Source organism: Sander vitreus, chromosome 8 (genome assembly GCF_031162955.1).
Source record: "Sander vitreus isolate 19-12246 chromosome 8, sanVit1, whole genome shotgun sequence".
Lineage (NCBI taxonomy): Eukaryota > Metazoa > Chordata > Actinopteri > Perciformes > Percidae > Sander > Sander vitreus.
In genome coordinates, this window is record NC_135862.1 from 28,029,755 (window position 1) to 28,051,121 (window position 21,367).

A 21,367-nucleotide genomic window follows, 5' to 3' on the forward strand; every position below is an offset into this window, starting at 1 on the left:
TATGCTGCGCTAACATTAACATTAGCTGACACAAGCCTAACGTTACACAGCTGCTTATGAACGTTTTCAACTGTGTTTTCAACTGTGTTGTCATTCATTATTATTTCAGATTTATTACTGTCGCCCCCATGCTTTCCAATGTAAATACCAATGTATCTTCCACCCTGCGACTGTAGTTCATGATGCGTGCCCCCTACTACATGTTGACATTAGAAAGATGCAAAGGGATGCAGAATCAGACTCTTCTTTAGTGACTCGGACTTGAACTTGGAGTCAAACTCGGGTAATGCTGACTCGAGTCAGCCTCGGCTAGGACTATTTCAGTGACTCAGACTTGGACTCGAACACTGGGGACTCAAGACTTGACTCGGACTTGACAGTTGGTGACTCGACTACAACACAGGTGAATGAGACAATTGGAGGCTGCTGTGGAGCGACCAACTGAGAGAGTCAGCGGCAGAGGATTTTGTTTCTGATTTAACTGACATTTCCCCCATCGAGTTAATGTTAGTGTTATATCCGCGTTTTAAACTGTCAACTGAGTATGCTGTTGGACTCTTTTAATCAAGTGCTTTGACTTTCCTAAACATGTTCATAAAATCACAATTTAGTTGAGAGGTGTGGATATTGTAGGGAAAGCTAATTAAATACGATAACTGAACATTTTGCAGATGTCATTTTTCTAAAAACATGAACTAAGTGGCATTATTTTTCTTACAAAATGTATTGGCTAATACACATTTGTTGTTTATGAATATAATTTTAGGTGACAGGGTGGCAAACATTCTAAATGTTTTAGTTCTGTCATGGTCTCTCTATTTATCCCCCAACCAAGACACAAATATTACAGCAAAAATGTGTGAGAGAAAGTGAGACAGAACTAGACAGAAGTTTAACAGATTTGCATTGTTCTAAGCACAATAACAATACAGATCTATAGTATTTGGTAGTGGTCGCAAACAGATTTCAAATGCAGTACTGCTGAAACACCATTGTCCAAAGTGACAGGATCTGTGATGCATCACAGAATATAAATTATGTTTGATAGGGACACGACTTGCTCTAAAGCAGTGTGGCACCCACGCTTTCATAGCAGAGTGGAGACCATAGACTAAAAAACATGGACAGCCTGTCTGTGACATCACCCATTGGTTTCTGAAGAGGCCAAATGAGGCTCAAAGTGGGAGGCTCCCACCGTCGCCATGTTGGCAGTACTGACGTCAGGAGGCGGAGCGTGGGTGGAGCTGAGGTGGACCGGGCGGGCTGAATGAAGTCTGGTTGCTAAAACTACGGCCACCTTGCTCGAAGCTCCCAAGCCAGCAATGGCTAAGAAGCTAGTCTAGGATAAGCTAATCTGTGCTAGCCCGGTTGTGATGCTGCTCGCTGGGCTACTGGAGACAAGTTGCCCCTGGATGGTAATCTCGTTCGTCCCAGCTGAACTAAACGTAATATAATTTCATTTGTTATTGAGATACTAATGTTACACAAGCTTAACATGTATAACAACTAAAACATCCAATTTCTATAGCTATCTTAACTCACCTGCAGGCCCTCCCACTGCTTTTAGGAGGAGAGCGGCCTAGACGAACGTTATAGCCGTAGTAGCACTTCAAATTCCGCCACTACAAAGCCAAGCCCTGGTGCACAGTCACAGTGGGTGGCCAGTGAGGGGGGACGGGGAGCTCCTGGATCAGACCACAGTGCTGGGTTTTGTGATGGCTGAATACAGTCAGATAACTTACCACCACAAATACAATCTAAATCTGTATTGTTACATGTTTAATAATAATTTGAATCAAATCAATGTGCACCACGTGTCTGCACTTTGATAATATTTACAATGATTATCTTTATATTGTAATTCCTCACAGCGCTAGTGAAAACAGTGCTCATATTAATGATCTTAACATTTGTTAAAGCTTTGGGTTATATTACTGCTATTGACAGCGATGTATATATACATATAGCCAACATTATATTCTTTGTTACATGAAGCAATTATTACACTTTTTTCCCCATAGACACAGTGTGACAATTACGTCATCTTCTCTTCCCACTCCCTGCAGAATTACAGCTCCGGGGGTGGTCCCTGTGATGTGATGATTTTCAGCACCCTGGCATTAAGATCTTGTAAGGTGTAAGGCTGGCTGGATATTTTCCAACAGTGTTAAACGTACGGTTAAACGTACAGTATACTCAGCGCAGCTGACCTGTCGCACGCAAATATAATGTCATGGGACCACCATAACTATTTATACTTGCGCATGGTGGTCGCAACACTAGTTGCAGTCTTCTCCTGAACAGAGGTGGTGCTAATGAGCAAAGGCTACCGACTTCGCTATTTCTATGGACTAGAAGAAGAAGAAAAAGGTAAACAATGGCAGAACTGGCAGCAGCATTGCCGTCAATGCTTCGATTTGATTCGATTACCTACTTCGTCGGATCAAGCCTTTCATTCACAATAAAAGAACTCATCTTAACCCAGTAAGTTTACAAGAGAGACTTGCAGTCACTCTGAGAGTCCTGTCATCCGTTTGTCTACAAATTCGTCCATGCTTCCTGTTTCCGCTTGTCACGTGCCGCTGAAAAAAATTGAGTGGTGCGCGCCCTTTACTCGCACACTCAAAATCCTGGCGCCACATTTTGACGTCACATTGGCGCACGCTAGCTCGGCTGCAGCAACTGTAAAACGGCCCTTATGGCTACATTTGTTTGTAACTTAAATTGTGTTTTTATGTTCATCATGGTTAGTTAAATAACATTTGCAGCAATAACATGTTAACCACATAAAAAAGAGAAAGTTCTCTCTCTCTTCTTCTGCAGACCACAACAATCTGGTGCAACCAAGGCAGGACAAAAACGGTATAAAGTAACAAAAAATAGCCAGTGCAACACAGATGTCTTCTTACTTGATAATTTAATTACTTAAGATGCGAAGATGTAACTCTACATTGAAACGTTAGTCACTGTTTTGCACCTTAAGTAATTAAACTATCAAGTAAGAAGACATCTGTGTTGCACCGGCTATTTTTTTTTAAACTTTTTAACATGTTAACCACCTTTGCTCTTCTTCATCCCTGCAATCACACACTTTATCCCATTTTCCCCCTACAGCCTCATGGACTCTCAAAGCATATGTTGGGCATATTACCAGTTTGTACAGGCCAATTCTGTTGATTTTATGTCACTGATGTTAGGATGTTTACTGATGTATAGTTTTATAGTAAATTGTATTTAAATCTACTCTGCTTTTGATTTTAAAAGGTTACAAATTCGCAAGTTTTTTTATATGTACTTCGTACTTTCAATAAATGAAAATTGTGTAACTGTGATTATTATAATAAGACAACCTACTTCAGTAAGTATGTTGTCACCTATCTGGCTGATCTCCCTGATCAACGTGGGTCAATGATGGTATGGTAGGATGGGCTTCAGGACTCCTATCTCTAAGACGGTGACTACCTGAAGTGTGAAGTGCTCTAAACCGAACTTAAGGTCTGCACAATCTTCCCCCCTGTATCCTATACCTAGCTAGGTGTGACGCCCCTACTCCAGAGCAATATAAACTCAATATAATTTGCAATAACAACTTTGAGTAAATATTTAAACAAATTATTTATTGATTGACCTTTTAAAATGTAGATCAAACCTAGTCCAGTTAAATTTGACCAGTTTCAACTCTACTATTGCAGGAATTTCCCCCAAAAGAAATTAAGTACATAAAATAAAATAATGTTCAATGTGACAGAACAAAGTATACTTTAAAAAAAAAATGTGTCTTGCTGTAGACAATGCCTTACCATTTTTAAACAGATATTTCACAGAGAAAAATAAACACAAGCTTGCGGTCAACAAAAACCGAAGCAAAGTAGGTAGACCCCTTTCAATTCACATTCAAGTAACACCTCGACCCACTACCACTTTCAGTAAATTATTGACAGTTTAACAGAGCATGCAAATTTTCCTTAAATGTCCAGCAATCAAAATGTTCAACTAGAATCAAATTTTTTTACACTCACTGTCCCTTCAAAAATGCAACTTCGAGTCCGCTGAAAATTGTTACCAGAGTCTATCCTGACAGCAGAAGTCTATTGTCATTATCGTGAATAATATTACAGCCTTAGCTGCCGACTCTTCCAGTCCACGGTCAAAACAGGGAAAAATAAACCACACCTCAGTCTCTGGTGTGAAGTAATAAACAAAAATCCATGACGACAGAATATTCAGAAGAGTGTGCAGCAGGTTAAACCAGGGTGAACCGCTGAGATGGTGTCTGGATGGCAGAAAGTTGCAGGTGCGGGTCTGTGTTAAAGCGAGGTTACTCTCCAACTCCTTCCAGTCGCTACAACTCTCCTTTAGAGTTTAACTGGCCACTGAGTAGGATTAGACAACGTTCCTTTCCCAACTGGGTCATTCCAGAATTGGAGGACAATTTAGGCATCCATAATTTTGAAAAATTGGCCCTTTATTTTACAAATTTTTTATTATGTATTTATTGAACACAGGTAATATACCATTAAATAATTTGATTCGTCCAGCTCAGGTATCAAAGGCACATTTTTTCTGATACTTTTTTTTTTTTGTGCTTGGTGCAACCAAGTTACCAATACTCAGGAACCTGAAAAAACTATATTTATTGATTTTTTAAAATGGAATTTCTTGCCTTTAAGTAAAGAAAGTCACATTCACTCTAACTATTTATTTTCAGATCTCACTTGATGTAAATTCATTACAGTAACTTCGGAGTTCCATTTTCGCCAAGTTTTAAACTGTGACATGTTTAATTTGACTGATTTCAGTATATATTTTTGAAGTATTTGCCCTAAATGCATCATGCATATTCAAACTATGACAAGGACAATAGCTCAAGCCCCTAGCTGAGTGAGCTAAAAAAGTAATTTATGATTATTTTTAATAAAAATGATATGGTAACAGTGTTGAAATTTAAGTAACAGGGTTGCGCAAGCCGTCCGACTGAAGAAGGAGTCTTTCCGGGATATGTTATCCCAGAGGACTCCGGAGGCAGTTGCAATGTACCGAAGGGCCCGAATGGCTGCGGCCTCCACCGTGAAAGAGGCAAAGCAGTGGGTGTGGGAGAAGTTCGGAGAAGACATGGAGAAGGACTTTCGGTCGGCAGCAAGGTGCTTCTGGAAAACCGTTCGCCACCTCAGGAGGGGGAAGCGGTGAACCATCCAAGCTGTGTACAGTAAGGATGGGACGCTGTTGACCTCAACTGAGGAGGTAATAGGGCGGTGGAAGGAGCACTTTGAGGAACTCCTAAATCCGACTAATACGCCCTCTATGGTAGAGGCAGAGCTGGAGGATGATGGGGGATTGTTGTCAATTTCCCTGGTGGAGGTTGCTGAGGTAGTTAAACAACTCCACAGTGGCAAAGCCCCAGGAATTGATGAGATCCGTCCAGAAATGCTTAAGGCTCTGGGTGTGGAGGGGTTGTCTTGGTTGACACGCCTCTTCAACATTGCGTGGAAGTCTGGGACGGTGCCTAAGGAGTGGCAGACCAGGGTGGTGGTTCCCCTTTTTAAAAAGGGGGACCAGAGGGTGTGTGCCAATTACAGGGGTATCACACTTCTCAGCCTCCCCGGTAAAGTCTACGCCAAGGTGCTGGAAAGGAGGGTTCGGTCGATAGTCGAACCTCAGGTTGAAGAGGAACAATGCGGATTTAGTCCTGGTCGTGGAACAACGGACCAGATCTTTACTCTCGCAAGGATCCTGGAGGGAGTATGCCCAACCGGTCTACATGTGTTTTGTGGATCTGGAGAAGGCATATGACCGGGTGCCCCGGGAGATACTGTGGGAGGTGCTGCGGGAGTACGGGGTGAGGGGGTCCCTTCTCAGGGCCATCCAATCTCTGTACGACCAAAGCGAGAGCTGTGTCCGGGTTCTCGGCAGTAAGTCGGACTCGTTTCAGGTGAGAGTTGGCCTCCGCCAGGGCTGCGCTTTGTCACCAATCCTGTTTGTAGTATTTATGGACAGGATATCGAGGCGTAGTCGGGGTGGAGAGAGGTTGCAGTTCGGTGGGCTGGGGATCTCATCGCTGCTTTTTGCAGATGATGTGGTCCTGATGGCATCATCGGCCTGTGACCTTCAGCACTCACTGGATCGGTTCGCAGCCGAGTGTGAAGCGGCTGGGATAAGGATCAGCACCTCTAAATCGGAGGCCATGGTTCTCAGCAGGAAACCGACCTTCTCCAGGTAGGGAATGAGTCCTTACACCAAGTGAAGGAGTTCAAGTACCTTGGGGTCTTGTTCGCGAGTGAGGGGACAATGGAGCGGGAGATTGGTCGGAGAATCGGCACAGCGGGTGCGGTATTACATTCAATTTATCGCACCGTTGTGACGAAAAGAGAGCTGAGCCAGAAGGCAAAGCTCTCAATCTACCGGTCAGTTTTTGTTCCTACCCTCACCTATGGTCATGAAGGTTGGGTCATGACCGAAAGAAGAAGATCCAGAGTACAAGCGGCCGAAATGGGTTTCCTCAGGAGGGTAGCTGGCGTCTCCCTTAGAGATAGGGTGAGAAGCTCAGTTATCCGTGAGGAGCTCGGAATAGAGCCGCTGCTCCTTCGCGTCGAAAGGAGCCAGTTGAGGTGGTTCGGGCATCTGGTAAGGATGCCCCCCGGGCGCCTCCCTAGGGAGGTGTTCCAGGCACGTCCAGCTGGGAGGAGGCCCCGGGGAAGACCCAGGACTAGGTGGAGGGATTATATCTCAAACCTGGCCTGGGAACGCCTCGGGATCCCCCAGTCGGAGCTGGTTAATGTGGCTCGGGAAAGGGAAGTTTGGGGTCCCCTGCTGGAGCTGCTACCCCCGCGACCCGACCCCGGATAAGCGGACGAAGATGGATGGGTTGCGCAAAAGTTACAGGGGTTGGATCATGGCAATAATGTGACAAATAAATGCTCAGGAACATAGGAACATTGTTGAATAACATTTAATAACATCTTATAACAGTCTGTCTGTCGGTCTGTCAGTTCGTCTGTCTGTGTGCAGTATATTAAAAGATTTACATGAAGTATTTATGGATTTGCAGATTAATAGGGAATGGGTCAGGGAAGAACTGATTAACACTCCACATCCACTGGCCACAAGGGGGCATGACCATGGCTGTGGCTAATCACAAAATGGTACTCAACCGATTGGCAGCAATTTTGGAAAACTTGGCAGAGGAACAGTTTAGAAAGCTGATTTTCTAATCTTCAGATTTCATTTTGATGACTGGCCATGGTATCCCATACCTCTTTTGCAACGGCCATGTGCCGTGAGGTAACATTCTAAGGGGGAGGAATGACTGTCAGCACATCTTCAAAGGGATACCAGTGGAGATCATCCCTCAATGACCAGAAAAAAACGTTTTTTCCCCACTTTGTGCATGCACTTCACCTGGACATGGGTCTCATTCACCTGTTGGATGATCCCTGGGTGGATGATGCGCTTGTACAGCAGTACACATGTCTCTTCTGTGTGATCATCTGTTTGATTAAAGCTGAAGCTATTATTTTTTTGGCAACCACCATCCAGATTCCCAATTGCAGAACACATGCAGCTGACATCGTGGTAGATTATTTTCCCAGGGGAAAAAGTGACCGCCTGGTGAAGTCTCATTGTGGATGGAACAGCTGGAAGGTCAGCTGGCATTGTATTCACTGCATCCTCCACATCTTGCTCCTGAATGTTATACAGTGTCACATTTGATTGTCCCTCACTCAGAGCTTGGTACAGGGACAATGCCATTGGTATATCAACTCCTTGGCTGACAAGCCTGTCAGCCCTCCTCTTCAGTCTGCCACCTATGCCATCTGGGGCACCTTTGCCATGGCTGGCTTCGAAGAAGTTCCAGGTTCCCCATGTAAACCCCTTCTTAAAGATTTCTGTACAAAAGAGATAAAAAATTGCCCTGCTGCTTGTACTATGTGCAGGGCCCGTCGCTAAAAAAGTGGATGGTTGTCATATCCAGGTATTTATCTCTAATTTCTTTCAGGAGGGGCTCCAGGTGTTGCCATATTGCGGGTGGTACCTTCAATCTGGAGGCTGAAGGACGTGGAAGCAGATGTTCCCCTCACATAGTAAACCCCAGTGGGCAAAAGTAGCCTGTTGGTGTGACGCACCAAAATGGACAGATTGTACATCAGCACTATATTTGCAGCCTAGTTCTCTGAGAAGTCAACGTGGACTGCACATTCATGCCTCGCAGGGAGGTTCAGCTTCAGGGCCCGTGAGAAAGCATATTGCTGTTATAGAGATGGCGCCTGAACTTCTGGAGCAAAGTGGCAAACATTTCCACCAGCATTTCATAGGGAGCATTCTAATTCTTTTTTCAAAGTGATCTTTGAAGTTGCTCCAGAATTATTTGTGTGCACCTTGTCTATAGTGGCCCACTGAAGGTAGGACACGCGATCAGTGGCTCTGTAGTGGCTTGTAAGTGGATAGGAATTACTGCTGCATTCCTCACATTCCCCATACACACGTTTTGCTGTTGGTGTCACATGTGATGGCTTGTGTCGGGCTCTCCAAATTAAATGTGTCAATGATGTGCATCTGGTGGAGCTTTTTTGTGATTAAGCCTAGATTTTCATGTTGTTTGCACATACATGTTTTGCGATCTGCTAATGTTAGATGCACAACCCAGTTGTGACACCCAAGTGTGCAAAACGGGGAGTATGATAAATGGTGGTTGATCTGCTCAGCCAGGAACTTCAAATGGAGGTTCTTCATTGAATCCACAAGCAATCTTTTCTGCATTTTCTTTTTTTCTTTGATCAATGTTTGCTTTTTTCCAGTTGTGATCCTGCTGACATCGTCATGTAAAAAGAACAACCTCATCTTGGATCTCAGTATGGCAGCAATCCCATTGTGTGCCTTTCATTTGCGAAGTGTTTCCACCTCCTTCTTGAAAATCCAAAAACCTCCTGTGCCAATTTCTGTAGCTTGTACTTTTTCATGATTTTTCTGGTGATTAATCCCACAATAATTTGTCTGTGACTCTCTTTCTTTGAATTTACGTACTTGGTACGCACCTCCTCACCTACTGCTGTATGAAACAAAAGAGTTCTTCTTAGGGATGTGCGCGAGACATGACGGAGCAACTTGTTGACTCTGGATCTTGGAGATGGATGGTCTTTCTTCAGTCGCTGGAGTCGCTTTCTGTATTTTTCTGCTTTCTGATCTGCTTTTCTTAATTTATCCTGTAGTTTCTGCATTTCTCTGATTGATTTTTCTTTGGCAGCCCTTTTTCTTCTCTCAAGATCACGATGCCTAAAAAAAAAAGATAAACACACATTTGTTGTCACAACCAATTCATCTACATTGCCAGCTAATAAAATTCTGTGCTTACACTATCTTGCATTCCTTAACTTGGGTACTGACCTTGAAGTCTCAGGTTGAGGTGATGGCCTGACTGGAATATCTGACATGGCAGAAGGGGTTTTAATTATTTCATGAATCTCTTTCCTGCTTTTACTCCTCTCATGAGCCTCTCTCCACTTTTTGCTCCCTTACACTTTGGCCTTTTTGAACTTTCTTCTTTCCTGTCTCTACATCTTTACTTCACTTCTCTTTCTGTAAGTCAGTCCCTCCAGAGAAACGTGATTATGCGATCGCATAATTCAATGCATAATCAGCCAAAGTCCGCATATTTATGTGGGGGCTGCATTTTTTTCAAATACGCCGCACTTTCTCCGCATAAATTGCAGATTTCACGCAAAATATGCGGGGCTTGCATGATTTCATAATCCCCACATTTTCGTTGCAAAAAAGTCACATACAGGTGCTGGTCATATAATTAGAATATCATGAAAAAGTTGATTTATTTCAGTTATTCCATTCAAAAAGTGAAACTTGTATAATGTATACATTCATTCCACACAGACTGATATATTTCAAGTGTTTATTTCTTTTACTTTTGATGATTAGAACTGACAACTAAGGAAAACCCCAAATTCAGTATCTCAGAAAATTAGAATATTACTTAAGACCAATACAAAAAAAAGGATTTTTAGAAATGTTGGCCAACTGAAAAGTATGGGCATGTACAGCCCTCAATACTTAGTTGGGGCTCCTTTTGCCTGAATTACTGCAGCAATGTGGCGTGGCATGGAGTCGATCAGTCTGTGGCACTGCTCAGGTGTTATGAGAGCCCAGGTTGCTCTGATAGTGGCCTTCACCTCTTCTGCATTGTTGGGTCTGGCTTATCGCATCATCCTCTTCACAATACCCCATAGATTTTCTATAGGGTTAAGGTCAGGCGAGTTTGCTAGCCAATTAAGAACAGGGATACCATGGTCCTTAAACCAGGTACTGGTAGCTTTGGCACTGTGTGCAGGTGCCAAGTCCTGTTGGAAAATGAAATCTGCATCTCCATAAAGTTGGTCAGCAGCAGGAAGCATGAAGTGCTCTAAAACTTCCTGGTAGACGGCTGCGTTGACCTTGGACCTCAGAAAACACAGTGGACCAACACCAGCAGATGACATAGCACCCCAAACCATCACTAACTGTGGAAACTTTACACTGGACTTCAAGCAACGTGGATTCTGTGCCTCTCCTCTCTTCCTCCAGACTCTGGGACCTTGATTTCCAAAGGAAATGCAAAATTTACTTTCATCAGAGAACATAACTTTGGACCACTCAGCAGCAGTCCAGTCCTATTTGTCTTTAGCCCAGGCGAGACGCTTCTGACGCTGTGTCTTGTTCAGGAGTGGCTTGACACAAGGAATGCGACAGCTGAAACCCATGTCTTGCATACGTCTGTGCGTGGTGGTTCTTGAAGCACTGACTCCAGCTGCAGTTATCACTCTTTGTGAATCTCCCCCACATTTTTGAATGGGTTTTGTTTCACAATCCTCTCTAGGGTGCGGTTATCCCTATTGCTTGTACACGTTTTTCTACCACATCTTTTCCTTCCCTTCGCCTCTCTCTTAATGTGCTTGGACACAGAGCTCTGTGAACAGCCAGCCTCTTTAGCAATGACCTTTTGTGTCTTTTGGACAGCTGTCAAGTTAGCAGTCTTCCCCATGATTGTGTAGCCTACAGAACTAGACTGAGAGACCATTTAAATGCCTTTGCAGGTGTTTTGAGTTAATTAGCTGATTAGAGTGTGGCACCAGGTGTCTTCAGTATTGAACCTTTTCACAATATTCTAATTTTCTGAGATACTGAATTTGGGGTTTTCATTAGTTGTCAGTTCTAATCATCAAAAGTAAAAGAAATAAACACTTGAAATATATCAGTCTGTGTGGAATGAATGTTTACATTATACAAGTTTCACTTTTTGAATGGAATTACTGAAATAACCTAATTTTTTCATGATATTCTAATTATATGACCAGCACCTGTATATCTTTATTATCTAATTATGCAACGTGAACATCATCGAAATGCTGCAAATCCCGCGATGAAGCCATGATGAAACCGCAGTTTTTGCAAGTTCTCGCAATTTTTGCAAGTTCCCACAATTTCATTGCATAAAATTGCATAAAAATCCTGCATATTCCATCGCATTTTTTAAGAAAACGTGCCGCATAATCAAGAATTTTTGCCCGCAACAATCACACAAAGCCTCAGCATTTTTCTGTTAAGACTGGTAAATACTGCTGTCTCCTCTGTTTGTCTGCATCACACCTGGCACAGTAGCGCCTCTGCTTTTCAGCAGCGCTCATCGGTGGGCAAGAACCCAATAGAAATCAATTTCAAAAACCGTAAATGTCTATTAACCTACACACGATGCCATCACGATGGCGGCTAACATCAAAAGACTCGTCGCTATTGCTAATAGCTTCATCGACCTTCATTCAACTGAGGAAATGTGTCCTAGTCCATGCGAACAGACTCGGCCCTTACTTAAAGCTTGTAACTCCAACTTGTTGTCCGGCCCCCACACAATAGTTCGGTTTCTTTTTTATTCCTTTCAAGCGAGAGTGGGGTTCTCCAACTTCAGCGTACCTTCTGTTCTGCCCCCCCCCCCCACTGCACACTTTAATATTTAAATTTAGATTAAACATATAGATTTATCATTTAGATTTAGATTTAACATTTAGATTTAACATTTAGATTTAATATTTAGATTTAATATTTAGATTTAGATTTTAGATTTTAGATTTAGATTTAATATTTAGATTTAACATTGAGATTTAATATTTAGATTTAACATTTATTTACTTAAAGCTTGTAACTCCGTCCCTCACACAATAGTTTGGTTTCTTTTTTATTCTTTTTAGATATAATATTTATATTTATATTTAACATTTAGATTTAGATTTAAAATTTAGATTGAGATTTAACATTTAGATTTGGTTTCTTTTTTATTCCTTTCAAGCGAGAGTGGGTTCTCCAACTTCGGTGTACCTTCTTTTCTGCCTCCCCCCCTACTGCACACTTTACCCTTTTTTCACCCCACCTCCCTCACACCTGATCCCCGACACCTGCTATCTTGACCTTAAATCATTACTCCTGATAGGGTGATACACCTGTCACAAATGATATGGGGCCCAGACATTATGGCTATATTAACTATCTGTACCCTTACAATAAGACACTAAATCCCCACAGTAGCTACTCACTCAGTCTGTAGGTGGATAGTTAAAGTGAATATTTTGCAAACACAATGTAAATTAAAGAGTTCAAAGAACATAAAGGATAGCAATATCATGTAATGACAGGTTCTGAAAAATTAAAGTGTGTGTGTCTGTGTGTGTGTGCGTGTGTGTGTGCGTGTGTCAGTGGCGGGCCATGTATTATACACCTGGGTCTTCAGTACTATCCTACAGCAGTTAAACCACCTTTGAATAACCTCACCATGACACTAGGACATTATCGTGTGGAATAAAGTGATTTAACACAAGGCTCAACACCTAGAGAGTTTCAATACACTATAGCAGAGACATGAATACATGGTGACGGAAGCCATCACTTTTACGCAGTAGGGCAGGATGCTGCGTCACATATAGTCAAAATATATGTAATTACCAAAGAAACAAAAACAAACCCACAACAACCGGTCACATTTACTCACACGACGACCACAAAGCAATCAAAAACACAAATAACACAATCAGCGATCAACAGGCTTCCCCACAAATTCCAGCCAAGCTGCTGGGGCTCAACACACATGTCACCACGCACACACAAGGGCACAGCGGCCATTCACACTGCTCAAACCTTCAACACCAAAAACAATCTAAAGCAAGCAGTAATAGCTAGTACATTTTTTTTCCTAAAATGCATAAAAACCCATTAAACTTACCAAAAACTGCTCATTATTTGAAGAAAAAGTACATCCACCTTTCATTCATTAACTTGAAAAACTCGAAACAAACTTGAACTTACGTTACTGCTACGGTTATGTGATGCTAGCTAGTTTTGCTTCTCGTCCACCATATACTAACTGGTCTGAAAAATGCCGACATTGGTGGCCAGCTCAGTGACTGTAAAAATAAGCTAGAAGGCTCTGGCATGTCAAAGAATACGCCCAACAGGGCAAACTCGAAATTTGATTGGCTAAAGAATATTACAATCAACTAATGCTGCGTTCCAGGCAACCCATAACCCGTGTTTTCACAACCTTCTACCCGTGAAAGTGCCCTGGAATGGCAGTCAAACCTGTAACTTACTACCCGTGAACTCGTACCAGATCGTAACTCCCAGTTATAGTTTTTGATGTCACACACACATAAACAACAATGGCGACCCCTGTTGATGCTGTACAGACACCGGTGATGAATAGACATAAATAGGCAACGTAAAGTAATTCCGCATATTGTAATCAAAACAATACACATACGATTGTGTACTACAGGTTATGCTATCAGTAGCACAACCTGTGTTATGTTTATGAAATGAAGCCCAAAATAAGTTGCAGACTAAAAATCGCTAGTATCAGCTAGTGCTAGCTAACGTTAGCTAGAAGGGTTTGTTGTGACTTTGCCTGGAACGCTACCAAGTCGTGAGTTGTGACTTGAAGTCGTAACTTATGGGCTAAAAATTGTGTCTGGAATGCAACATAAAGTCCTCAGAGTACATTTTTCACCCGGATACAGCATAGAGGGGAAATCTGATTGGATAAAAGCTCTAATTTATGAAATGCACTGGAGGCCGCACAACCGAGAGTAGAAATGAAATTACGGTAATAGACTCATGGGCTCAATGGACTTTGTAAAATACAAATGAAATGAATTTATATATATATATATATATATAATTATAAAAATATAATTTTCTGATTCTGACAATCTCTTGGCAAGCAGAGAAGGCCATGCTGGCCCTGACGGCCCACCTCTGGTGTGCGTACGTGCGTGCGTGCGTCTGTACCTTCTTCCTTCTCCTCCTGTCCAATATCAGCTACAATGTCATCTATGGTGTCTGGGACCATATTACACTGCTCTCCCTGCAGACACAAGGAAAACAATGTTGTCTTATATAGATCACCATTGTATGTGACAATGGCATATCATGAGTTTTGTGTGTTGTGTCCACATGGTTACTGAACAATGTCAGGTAAATATCTACTGTAAATGCAGATTTTCTGACCAATATTACAATTTTAATTTAAAGTTGTGATTGTTTTCTACAAGTTCAACAACTTCCAGGCTTGTATTTGTGGTGTGTAGATCAGCATCATCACAAAGTTCACTTGTTTCAACATGAAAACAATCAGTCCTGCAAGGGTTATTGTATTGAAAAACGTATTGTAAGTAAATTACATCTTTTTCATGAAAAAGCAAATATAGCTTACATTTAGGAAGATATTACATCAGTAGCATACTTGAAAATTACCCAATAATAATAATAATAATAATATAATCATGACCTGACCTAATAAGTTTCATTTAGTTAGGCGTTGGCATCTACATCAGGCAACTCTATAGCTGCCCCCTCCCTCTGGAACTCTCTCCCCAAACACATCAGTGACTGCACCAATCTGTCCATGTTCAAATCACATGTCAAAACTCTCCCTTTTAGAGCTGCTTTTAATGTTTAATAATGTGTGTATTTTAGTGTGTACATTTCTGTAGTATGCATATTTCCTTTTAAAAAACTTTGTAAAGCGTCTTTGAGTGTTAAAAAAGCACTATATAAATAAAATGCATTATTATTATTATTATTATTATTATTATAAATAGCTATTAGCTACAGTGGAGTAAATTTGCTGGTGACAGTTATCATGTAAGTTATAATGAAATTGGCTCAATGCACAAGATCTCTCTCTCTGAACCCCCCCCAATGCTGTGTGCAATTGCTCTCGGGAAATTGTTGAATCTCTTTAAATTATAGAGAGTGGTCTAGACCTACTCTATCTGTAAAGTGTCCTGATTTAATGTACCTTTCTAGCGATGCGTTCCATCACCAGCTTTGCTACAGGGGTAATTGCCCCTCCCTCTGGGTCATAGAATGGGCTCTGGGGGTGGTCCAAACTGGTCAAGGGTCGGATCTTCTCTTGGGGAATGGTGGGCTTGTTCGGTGACTGAAAGAAGCCAAAATAAAAGGGTAAGTGGCATGGTAAGTAAAAAACCTTATTGTCATCAGGGAAATATGGAGTGGTGTGTGAAAATAAGATGCTACTGATGCCAAGATCAGGTCATGATTTGAAGCCCATCTGAGATCTGAGCCCATCTGGAGGCATTCTGACCCTCCCAAATTGTGCAAATCACTTGTTGTTGGAATGGTTGGTGTACTAGAGAAAAACATCTGCTCTGGTATACTACGTATCAAATATGCCTGAGGGAAAGCAGTCTATGTCATGCGTAGCTGCTGTGTCAAGTTAATGTTTTCTATTTCTTTTATTAGTTTGTTCTTACCACTTCCTGTTTTTTTTATACTTACCGTCTTGTCTCGTTTCAGGTCTGTTTACTTCCTGGTCTTTGTCTGCCTTCCCGCCGTGTGACGATTTATCTTTTTTAAACTGACCATTGTCGATCTGAAATGACGACAGAGTCTGCATCTGCATAGCCTAAAATATTTTCAGAAACGTGTTGAACTATTTTCATAAAATAAGGGATCGTATTCCAAACAAGCCGCCATTAAGGTCCGTTTTGAAATCTGGGAGCAGACAGCCCCATGTGATGCGTCCGTACAATCAGGTGCAGCCATCTGGCTTGTATGAGGCTGTAGCCTATTTACTTTGCTTGTCAATGGTCAGTGAAGAGAAACTAATTACTGCTGGTGGCAAGCCCACTAGCAATGCTGGGAAGCGGGGCAATCCCTTCCGTGAAAACAATGCCTATATCGACAAGTACAATAAGTCTTCCACTGAGCAATGGTATGAGTAATGTTAAAACCCCCAGAATTTAGGACATGGGAATTATTTGTGGGACAAGAATGGCAGCATATAGTGTCTGCATGTCTGTGAAACAGGCTTTTAAAAAGAGAACATGATTTCTCTTGAGGAAAGGTATTGTAACGCTACAATAACTGACCCACTCTGACCAAAAAGGGTGAGGTAGGTGGGTGTCAAGGGTCTGAAAAAGTCACCTACAGATCTGTTTTCTGTTTGATCTCATTATACTAAAAAAAGAAATACAGAGAGAAAAGATAAAAACGTGACAAACATGAATCATTCTTTGTTCTTACGTGTCATTTCAAGATTTAAACCAACTTTGGTTTTAATATATGCAAGTGTACTTTATAAGACAAAAGGAAGACATCTACAAAGAAAGTATTAGAGGTATGAAGTTTCATGCAAAAATATAATTTCCTTTCTAGAGGTTGCTGGCGCTCCTCCGAGGTGAGGAAAGCCAGGTCTCGCAAATTTAAAGGAATCAGATGGCATTTAGGGCACTCAGGCTGAGCGTCCGACACTTTCCTCATTAATAGGTTGCGTGCGCAACTGTTCAGTCTATGGGATGAATAGATAGGACTTGGGGTGTAGATCCTCTCCGCCCCTTATCTCCCCTGTACTGTTTTAATGGGTGACTGACAGCTTACGCATGAACGTGAACTAAAACGAGAGTTGAGGAAACCACGACATTGAGCCGACACCGGATCCTGACAGTCAAATCTCTTAAACAAAATCTGTTTGAGAGAAGATCACTATCGAATAAAATTGTTGTCAAACAACTTAGAGCAGATCAGCATGACATTACAATTGACCAGAGACAGAGGTTAAGAATACAATTATTAGGCGCCTGGGTAGCCCATATATAGAGGTTTACTCCTCAACGCAGCGGCTGCGGGTTCGACTCTGACCTGCAGCCCTTTGCTGCATGTCATTCCCCCTCTCTTTCCCTTTTCATGTCTTCAGCAGTCCTATAAAATAAAGGCCTAAAATGCTCCCCCAAAAAAATAAATGTTTAAAGAATACAATTGATCATTTTGTAACAAGTGGTTTGTAAAAATGTTATGGCTAACTGCCTACTTTGATGCTAAGGCACTATTCTGCTTTCCTTGTCCTTCTTCAAATCAAAGGAACAGACCTAGCCCGGATAAATACTGTAAAGCACCTTTCTGAAAAAAAATTTGAAAAAAGAACTGACATAAAATTAAATTGGTCATATTTGGACAATTAAAATTTGCAAGTAAACAAACAAGAAAATAAAAATGTATGTTTAGTTATGTTCACTTTAGTAACATAATATGTGTCAATCATTTAAAAAAAAAACATTTTAAAATGATTGATGCTTTGTACATTATATTGACACCATTTAATCAGTATTACAGGTTATATTTTAGTAATAAAAAATAGCTGGTGCAACACAGATGTCTTCTTACTTGATGGTTTTATTACTTAAGGTGCAAAACAGTGACTAATGTTTCGATGTAGAGTTACATCTTCATCAGAGTCCTTGATGCTTATATTTTAGTATTGTCAGAAAGTCTGCTTAGTTTTTGGCATGGCCCCTTCTGAAATAAATTCCACCAGCCATCACTTATCAGTACCAACCCATTCTCACTCCCAACCTGTCAAATAGTGAAGCTTGGTCAGTGGCTCTCAGTGTCAGATACCGATGAAAAAGGCACCTTTTAGCATATTGCTGTATCGGACACACCGTGCATAGCAGCAGCTCGACCACAGCGCTGTAAGATGACGTAGTATGAGCAACAACAATAAAGAGTAGTTTGAAAGACTGAAAATCTGTTAAGGAGGTATATTGGGGTAGTGGATGGGTCAAACAACAAAGGACTTCCACCCAGGTGACCAGGGTTTGTGTCCTGTTCTTGTCCCGTGTGTCACTTAAACGTACGTTTTGTAACCCCACCCACGATCTTTTCTTAACCCTAACTGTGCCGTTCTTGTCCCGCATGTCAGTAAAATTAATTTTTTAACCCCACCCATGATCTTTCCCTAACCCTAACTAAGTGGTTTTACCCTGCATGTTGAAAAATGACGCTAAGGGGTCCCAACCCAGAGCATCAAGAAGACTTTAAATAAGATACAGTTAACATATGTTGTGTATATAAAGTATGTTGTAGTTTCGCTTTCAATTATGATATTTTACACATATGAAAGGAAGAAATACTGTGTGCCTACATACCGTGTGAATATAAGTGATTATAAAAGCATGTGAGTGAATATTGGTATACAAATTAGTCTCTATGTTCCATTTATTGGCTCAATGTGCTGTACAGCCATCATGCAAATCCGTCCATTTGGCTTCAGAGGAGAGGCGTTGGAAACTACCAGCATTTAACAGTGCTGCTCCTGACAGCTGAAGGGGGTGTTATTGTGGAAAAACAACACCAAAAACAAGTTTATTTGGTTTTCTTAACATTATTATATCATTATGACGATACAGCCATGTGCAGAATAGGTATTTAGGAAAAGTCGGTGCAGAAGGGAAAGAAAGCAATAACAATAACAGAGAAATGTACATGTTTTTTAACACAAGGCCCAATGGAGTCGGCTCTGGCAGTTCTAATGTTTACTTTTATGGCAAAGTGTGGCCAACTCAACAGAACTGAACTGTGTTTGGAGGTTTGCAGCAAGTCATAGTATGTGTTTATGCAAGTGCTGTAATGTAACAAAGTACAAATACTGTACTTAATAGGAAATTCAATTATGTGTACTTTACTTCGTTATTTAAATTTCTGAAAACCTTCACTTTTACTCCGTACATTTCCTAAATAAAATGAATACTTTTACTCTACTACATTTTCCCTAAGCATCTTCATTACTCGTTACTTCAATAGTATACAAAATACATTCTCACAAAAAAAATGAAAATTCTGTTTCTGTTTTTCTTTTTGTTGATGTCAGCTCTCTCACAATATACTGTTTAGACCTTTATTTTGAGATAATTGTGCCTGGAAAGTCCTGGAAAAGACTTTGAATTTGATGTTTAAAAAGGTGTGGAAACCCTGAAAATTATGCTTCACTATGAGGAAGCCACAATAAAGTTCATAATCAAAATTTTTGTTTACTTTTACTTTAAATAATTAAGTACATTTAATATCAGAAAATTACTTTTGATACTTAAGTACAGTAAATATCCGATACTTTAAGACCTTTACTCAAGTAAGTGATTTTCTGGTAAGATACTTGTACTTTTACTCAAGTATTGCTTTGAAGTACTTTATACAAGACTGGTGTATGCTCTACAAACATCTAACTCTAGCTAACATTAGTTAGCAAGTGTTGATACATCTAATGTAAAACTAGTCAGTAGTTAGCTAGCTTACAAAGATGGAAGTTAACTAGGCTGATATTTGTCAAGCTAACATTACAGTTTAGAGTGTTAGAGTTGACAAGACAGTAAAGACAGTAAAAATGTAACATTACTAACCTATTGGCAGTAATACCTTTTTAGGTAACATTATAATCAGCTTATTTTGCTATCATTTCTTCTTTTGGACCACCAGGACACCTATTACAGCCAATTATCCAGTGGTCCTCCATAATGGCATGACACATCTACAAGTCTCTACTGAATGTTATACCTCTCCGGTGTCTACCACTGCCAACATACCTTTGAATTAACCAGTCAAATTAATTACATTACCTCATATGTGACACCATTGTCAGTGCCTGCATCCCAGGGAATGAGGTCTGTCTCCAGCCTCTGGACCCAGCCACACTCCTTGGTGCAAAGGTCCTCTCCTGACAGCCCCACATTCCAGTCTGGGCTGGGCCCAAGCATGGTGAGGAAGGACATCAGGTGACGGGTCCGGTCCACAGAAAACTCTGCTGATGGAGCTGCTCGCCTGGTGACAAAGTTAGGTAAAAAAAAAGGGCATATCCAGATAATTAAATTAAATTTTAAATATTTGTTAATGAGACAGCCCTAAGTATGTTTTGAAACATTGTGACCTGAATCAACTTCTACTAATTGCTAGATAATTGAAGCTTCAAAGTATCCATTAGTTGCAGAAAATAGGTGATATTGACATTCTCTCTGAATGTCGAAAACCTACTGAAAATGATAAAATATTTGAAGATAATAATAGGGTAATTGTTAATTAATTAATGTCATTGGTATCTTACAGCAACAATCATGTCTTAACCAAGACATAAGTACAACTGTTTTAGAACAACTTGACAACCTGTGTGTGTGCATGTATGAGAATGTTCTCATTGGTAAAAATAATAGTGGCACAATATATCGCAAATGACAGACAACGCTAGGAGGGGTAATTAAACATGTTTGGTGAAAGATACAGTACACTAGTGTGTGTGTGTGTGTGTGTGTGTGTGGGGGGGGTTGTGTGTATGTTCATTCATGCAGTGCTGAAGGCTAGAATTGTCATGGTTGTATGTTTCTGTATATGTTCTGTTTCCTGTTTTATTTTGGTAGTATGGTTTTCTGTCTTGTCTTGTTTTACTTCCTGTCTTGTGTTTCCCGCCTGTTTGATTATTCTGCACCGCCCTTAAGTGTTTCACCTGTTGTATCACCTGTCTCTTGTTACCCTGTGTATTTAGTCTTTGTGTTGCCCTTTTCTTGTGTCAGATCATTTTTTTTGCTGTTCAGTTTATTCTCGTTTGGCTATGTCAGTGGATTGCTTACCGCTGTTCTGTGTTTGCCTGTTCCTGTTTTTGGGTTCCTACCTGCTCCTGGTTTTTGTATTTTGCCTGTTCCAGTTTTGGGATTTTGCCATTAAACCTTTGAACACTACACTGCCTGCTGTCTCTGCAATTGGGTCCACCACATTCTCTGGAAGATTGTAACAAGAATTGTGATGAGTTTTTAATTGCTTTGCACAATTGAAATAATTCCAAAGAGCGCACAGGTTGCCAGTGTGTGACTATTCAGACACATTGGCCTGGCTTTGAAGAGCTGGATAAAGGAAAGAACCATTAAACAATCAAAAATACAATAGTATCTGGATCTTAATTATATTTTATAGTTCATAGAGTGTGTGTGAAAATGTTTTTCCAACTTTTAAGTACGTATTTTGCTTATAAGAATTTAATATTGCTCATAATAAGGATTAG

At 40.8% G+C, this 21,367-nt stretch overlaps 1 protein-coding gene across 1 annotated transcript in view; it reads right to left on the reverse strand.

Moving 5' to 3' along the window:
* The window catches only part of LOC144522554 (spondin-1-like), a 279,723-nt gene that overhangs the window by 61,070 nt on the left and 197,286 nt on the right, over positions 1-21,367 (reverse strand). Inside the window, exons 8-10 of the mRNA XM_078257725.1 lie at positions 19,938-20,139; positions 15,326-15,466; positions 14,314-14,389 (exon numbers count right to left, since the gene is read on the reverse strand). Coding sequence (XP_078113851.1) covers positions 14,314-14,389; positions 15,326-15,466; positions 19,938-20,139 — 419 coding nt within the window. The remainder of the gene's footprint in view (positions 1-14,313; positions 14,390-15,325; positions 15,467-19,937; positions 20,140-21,367) is intronic.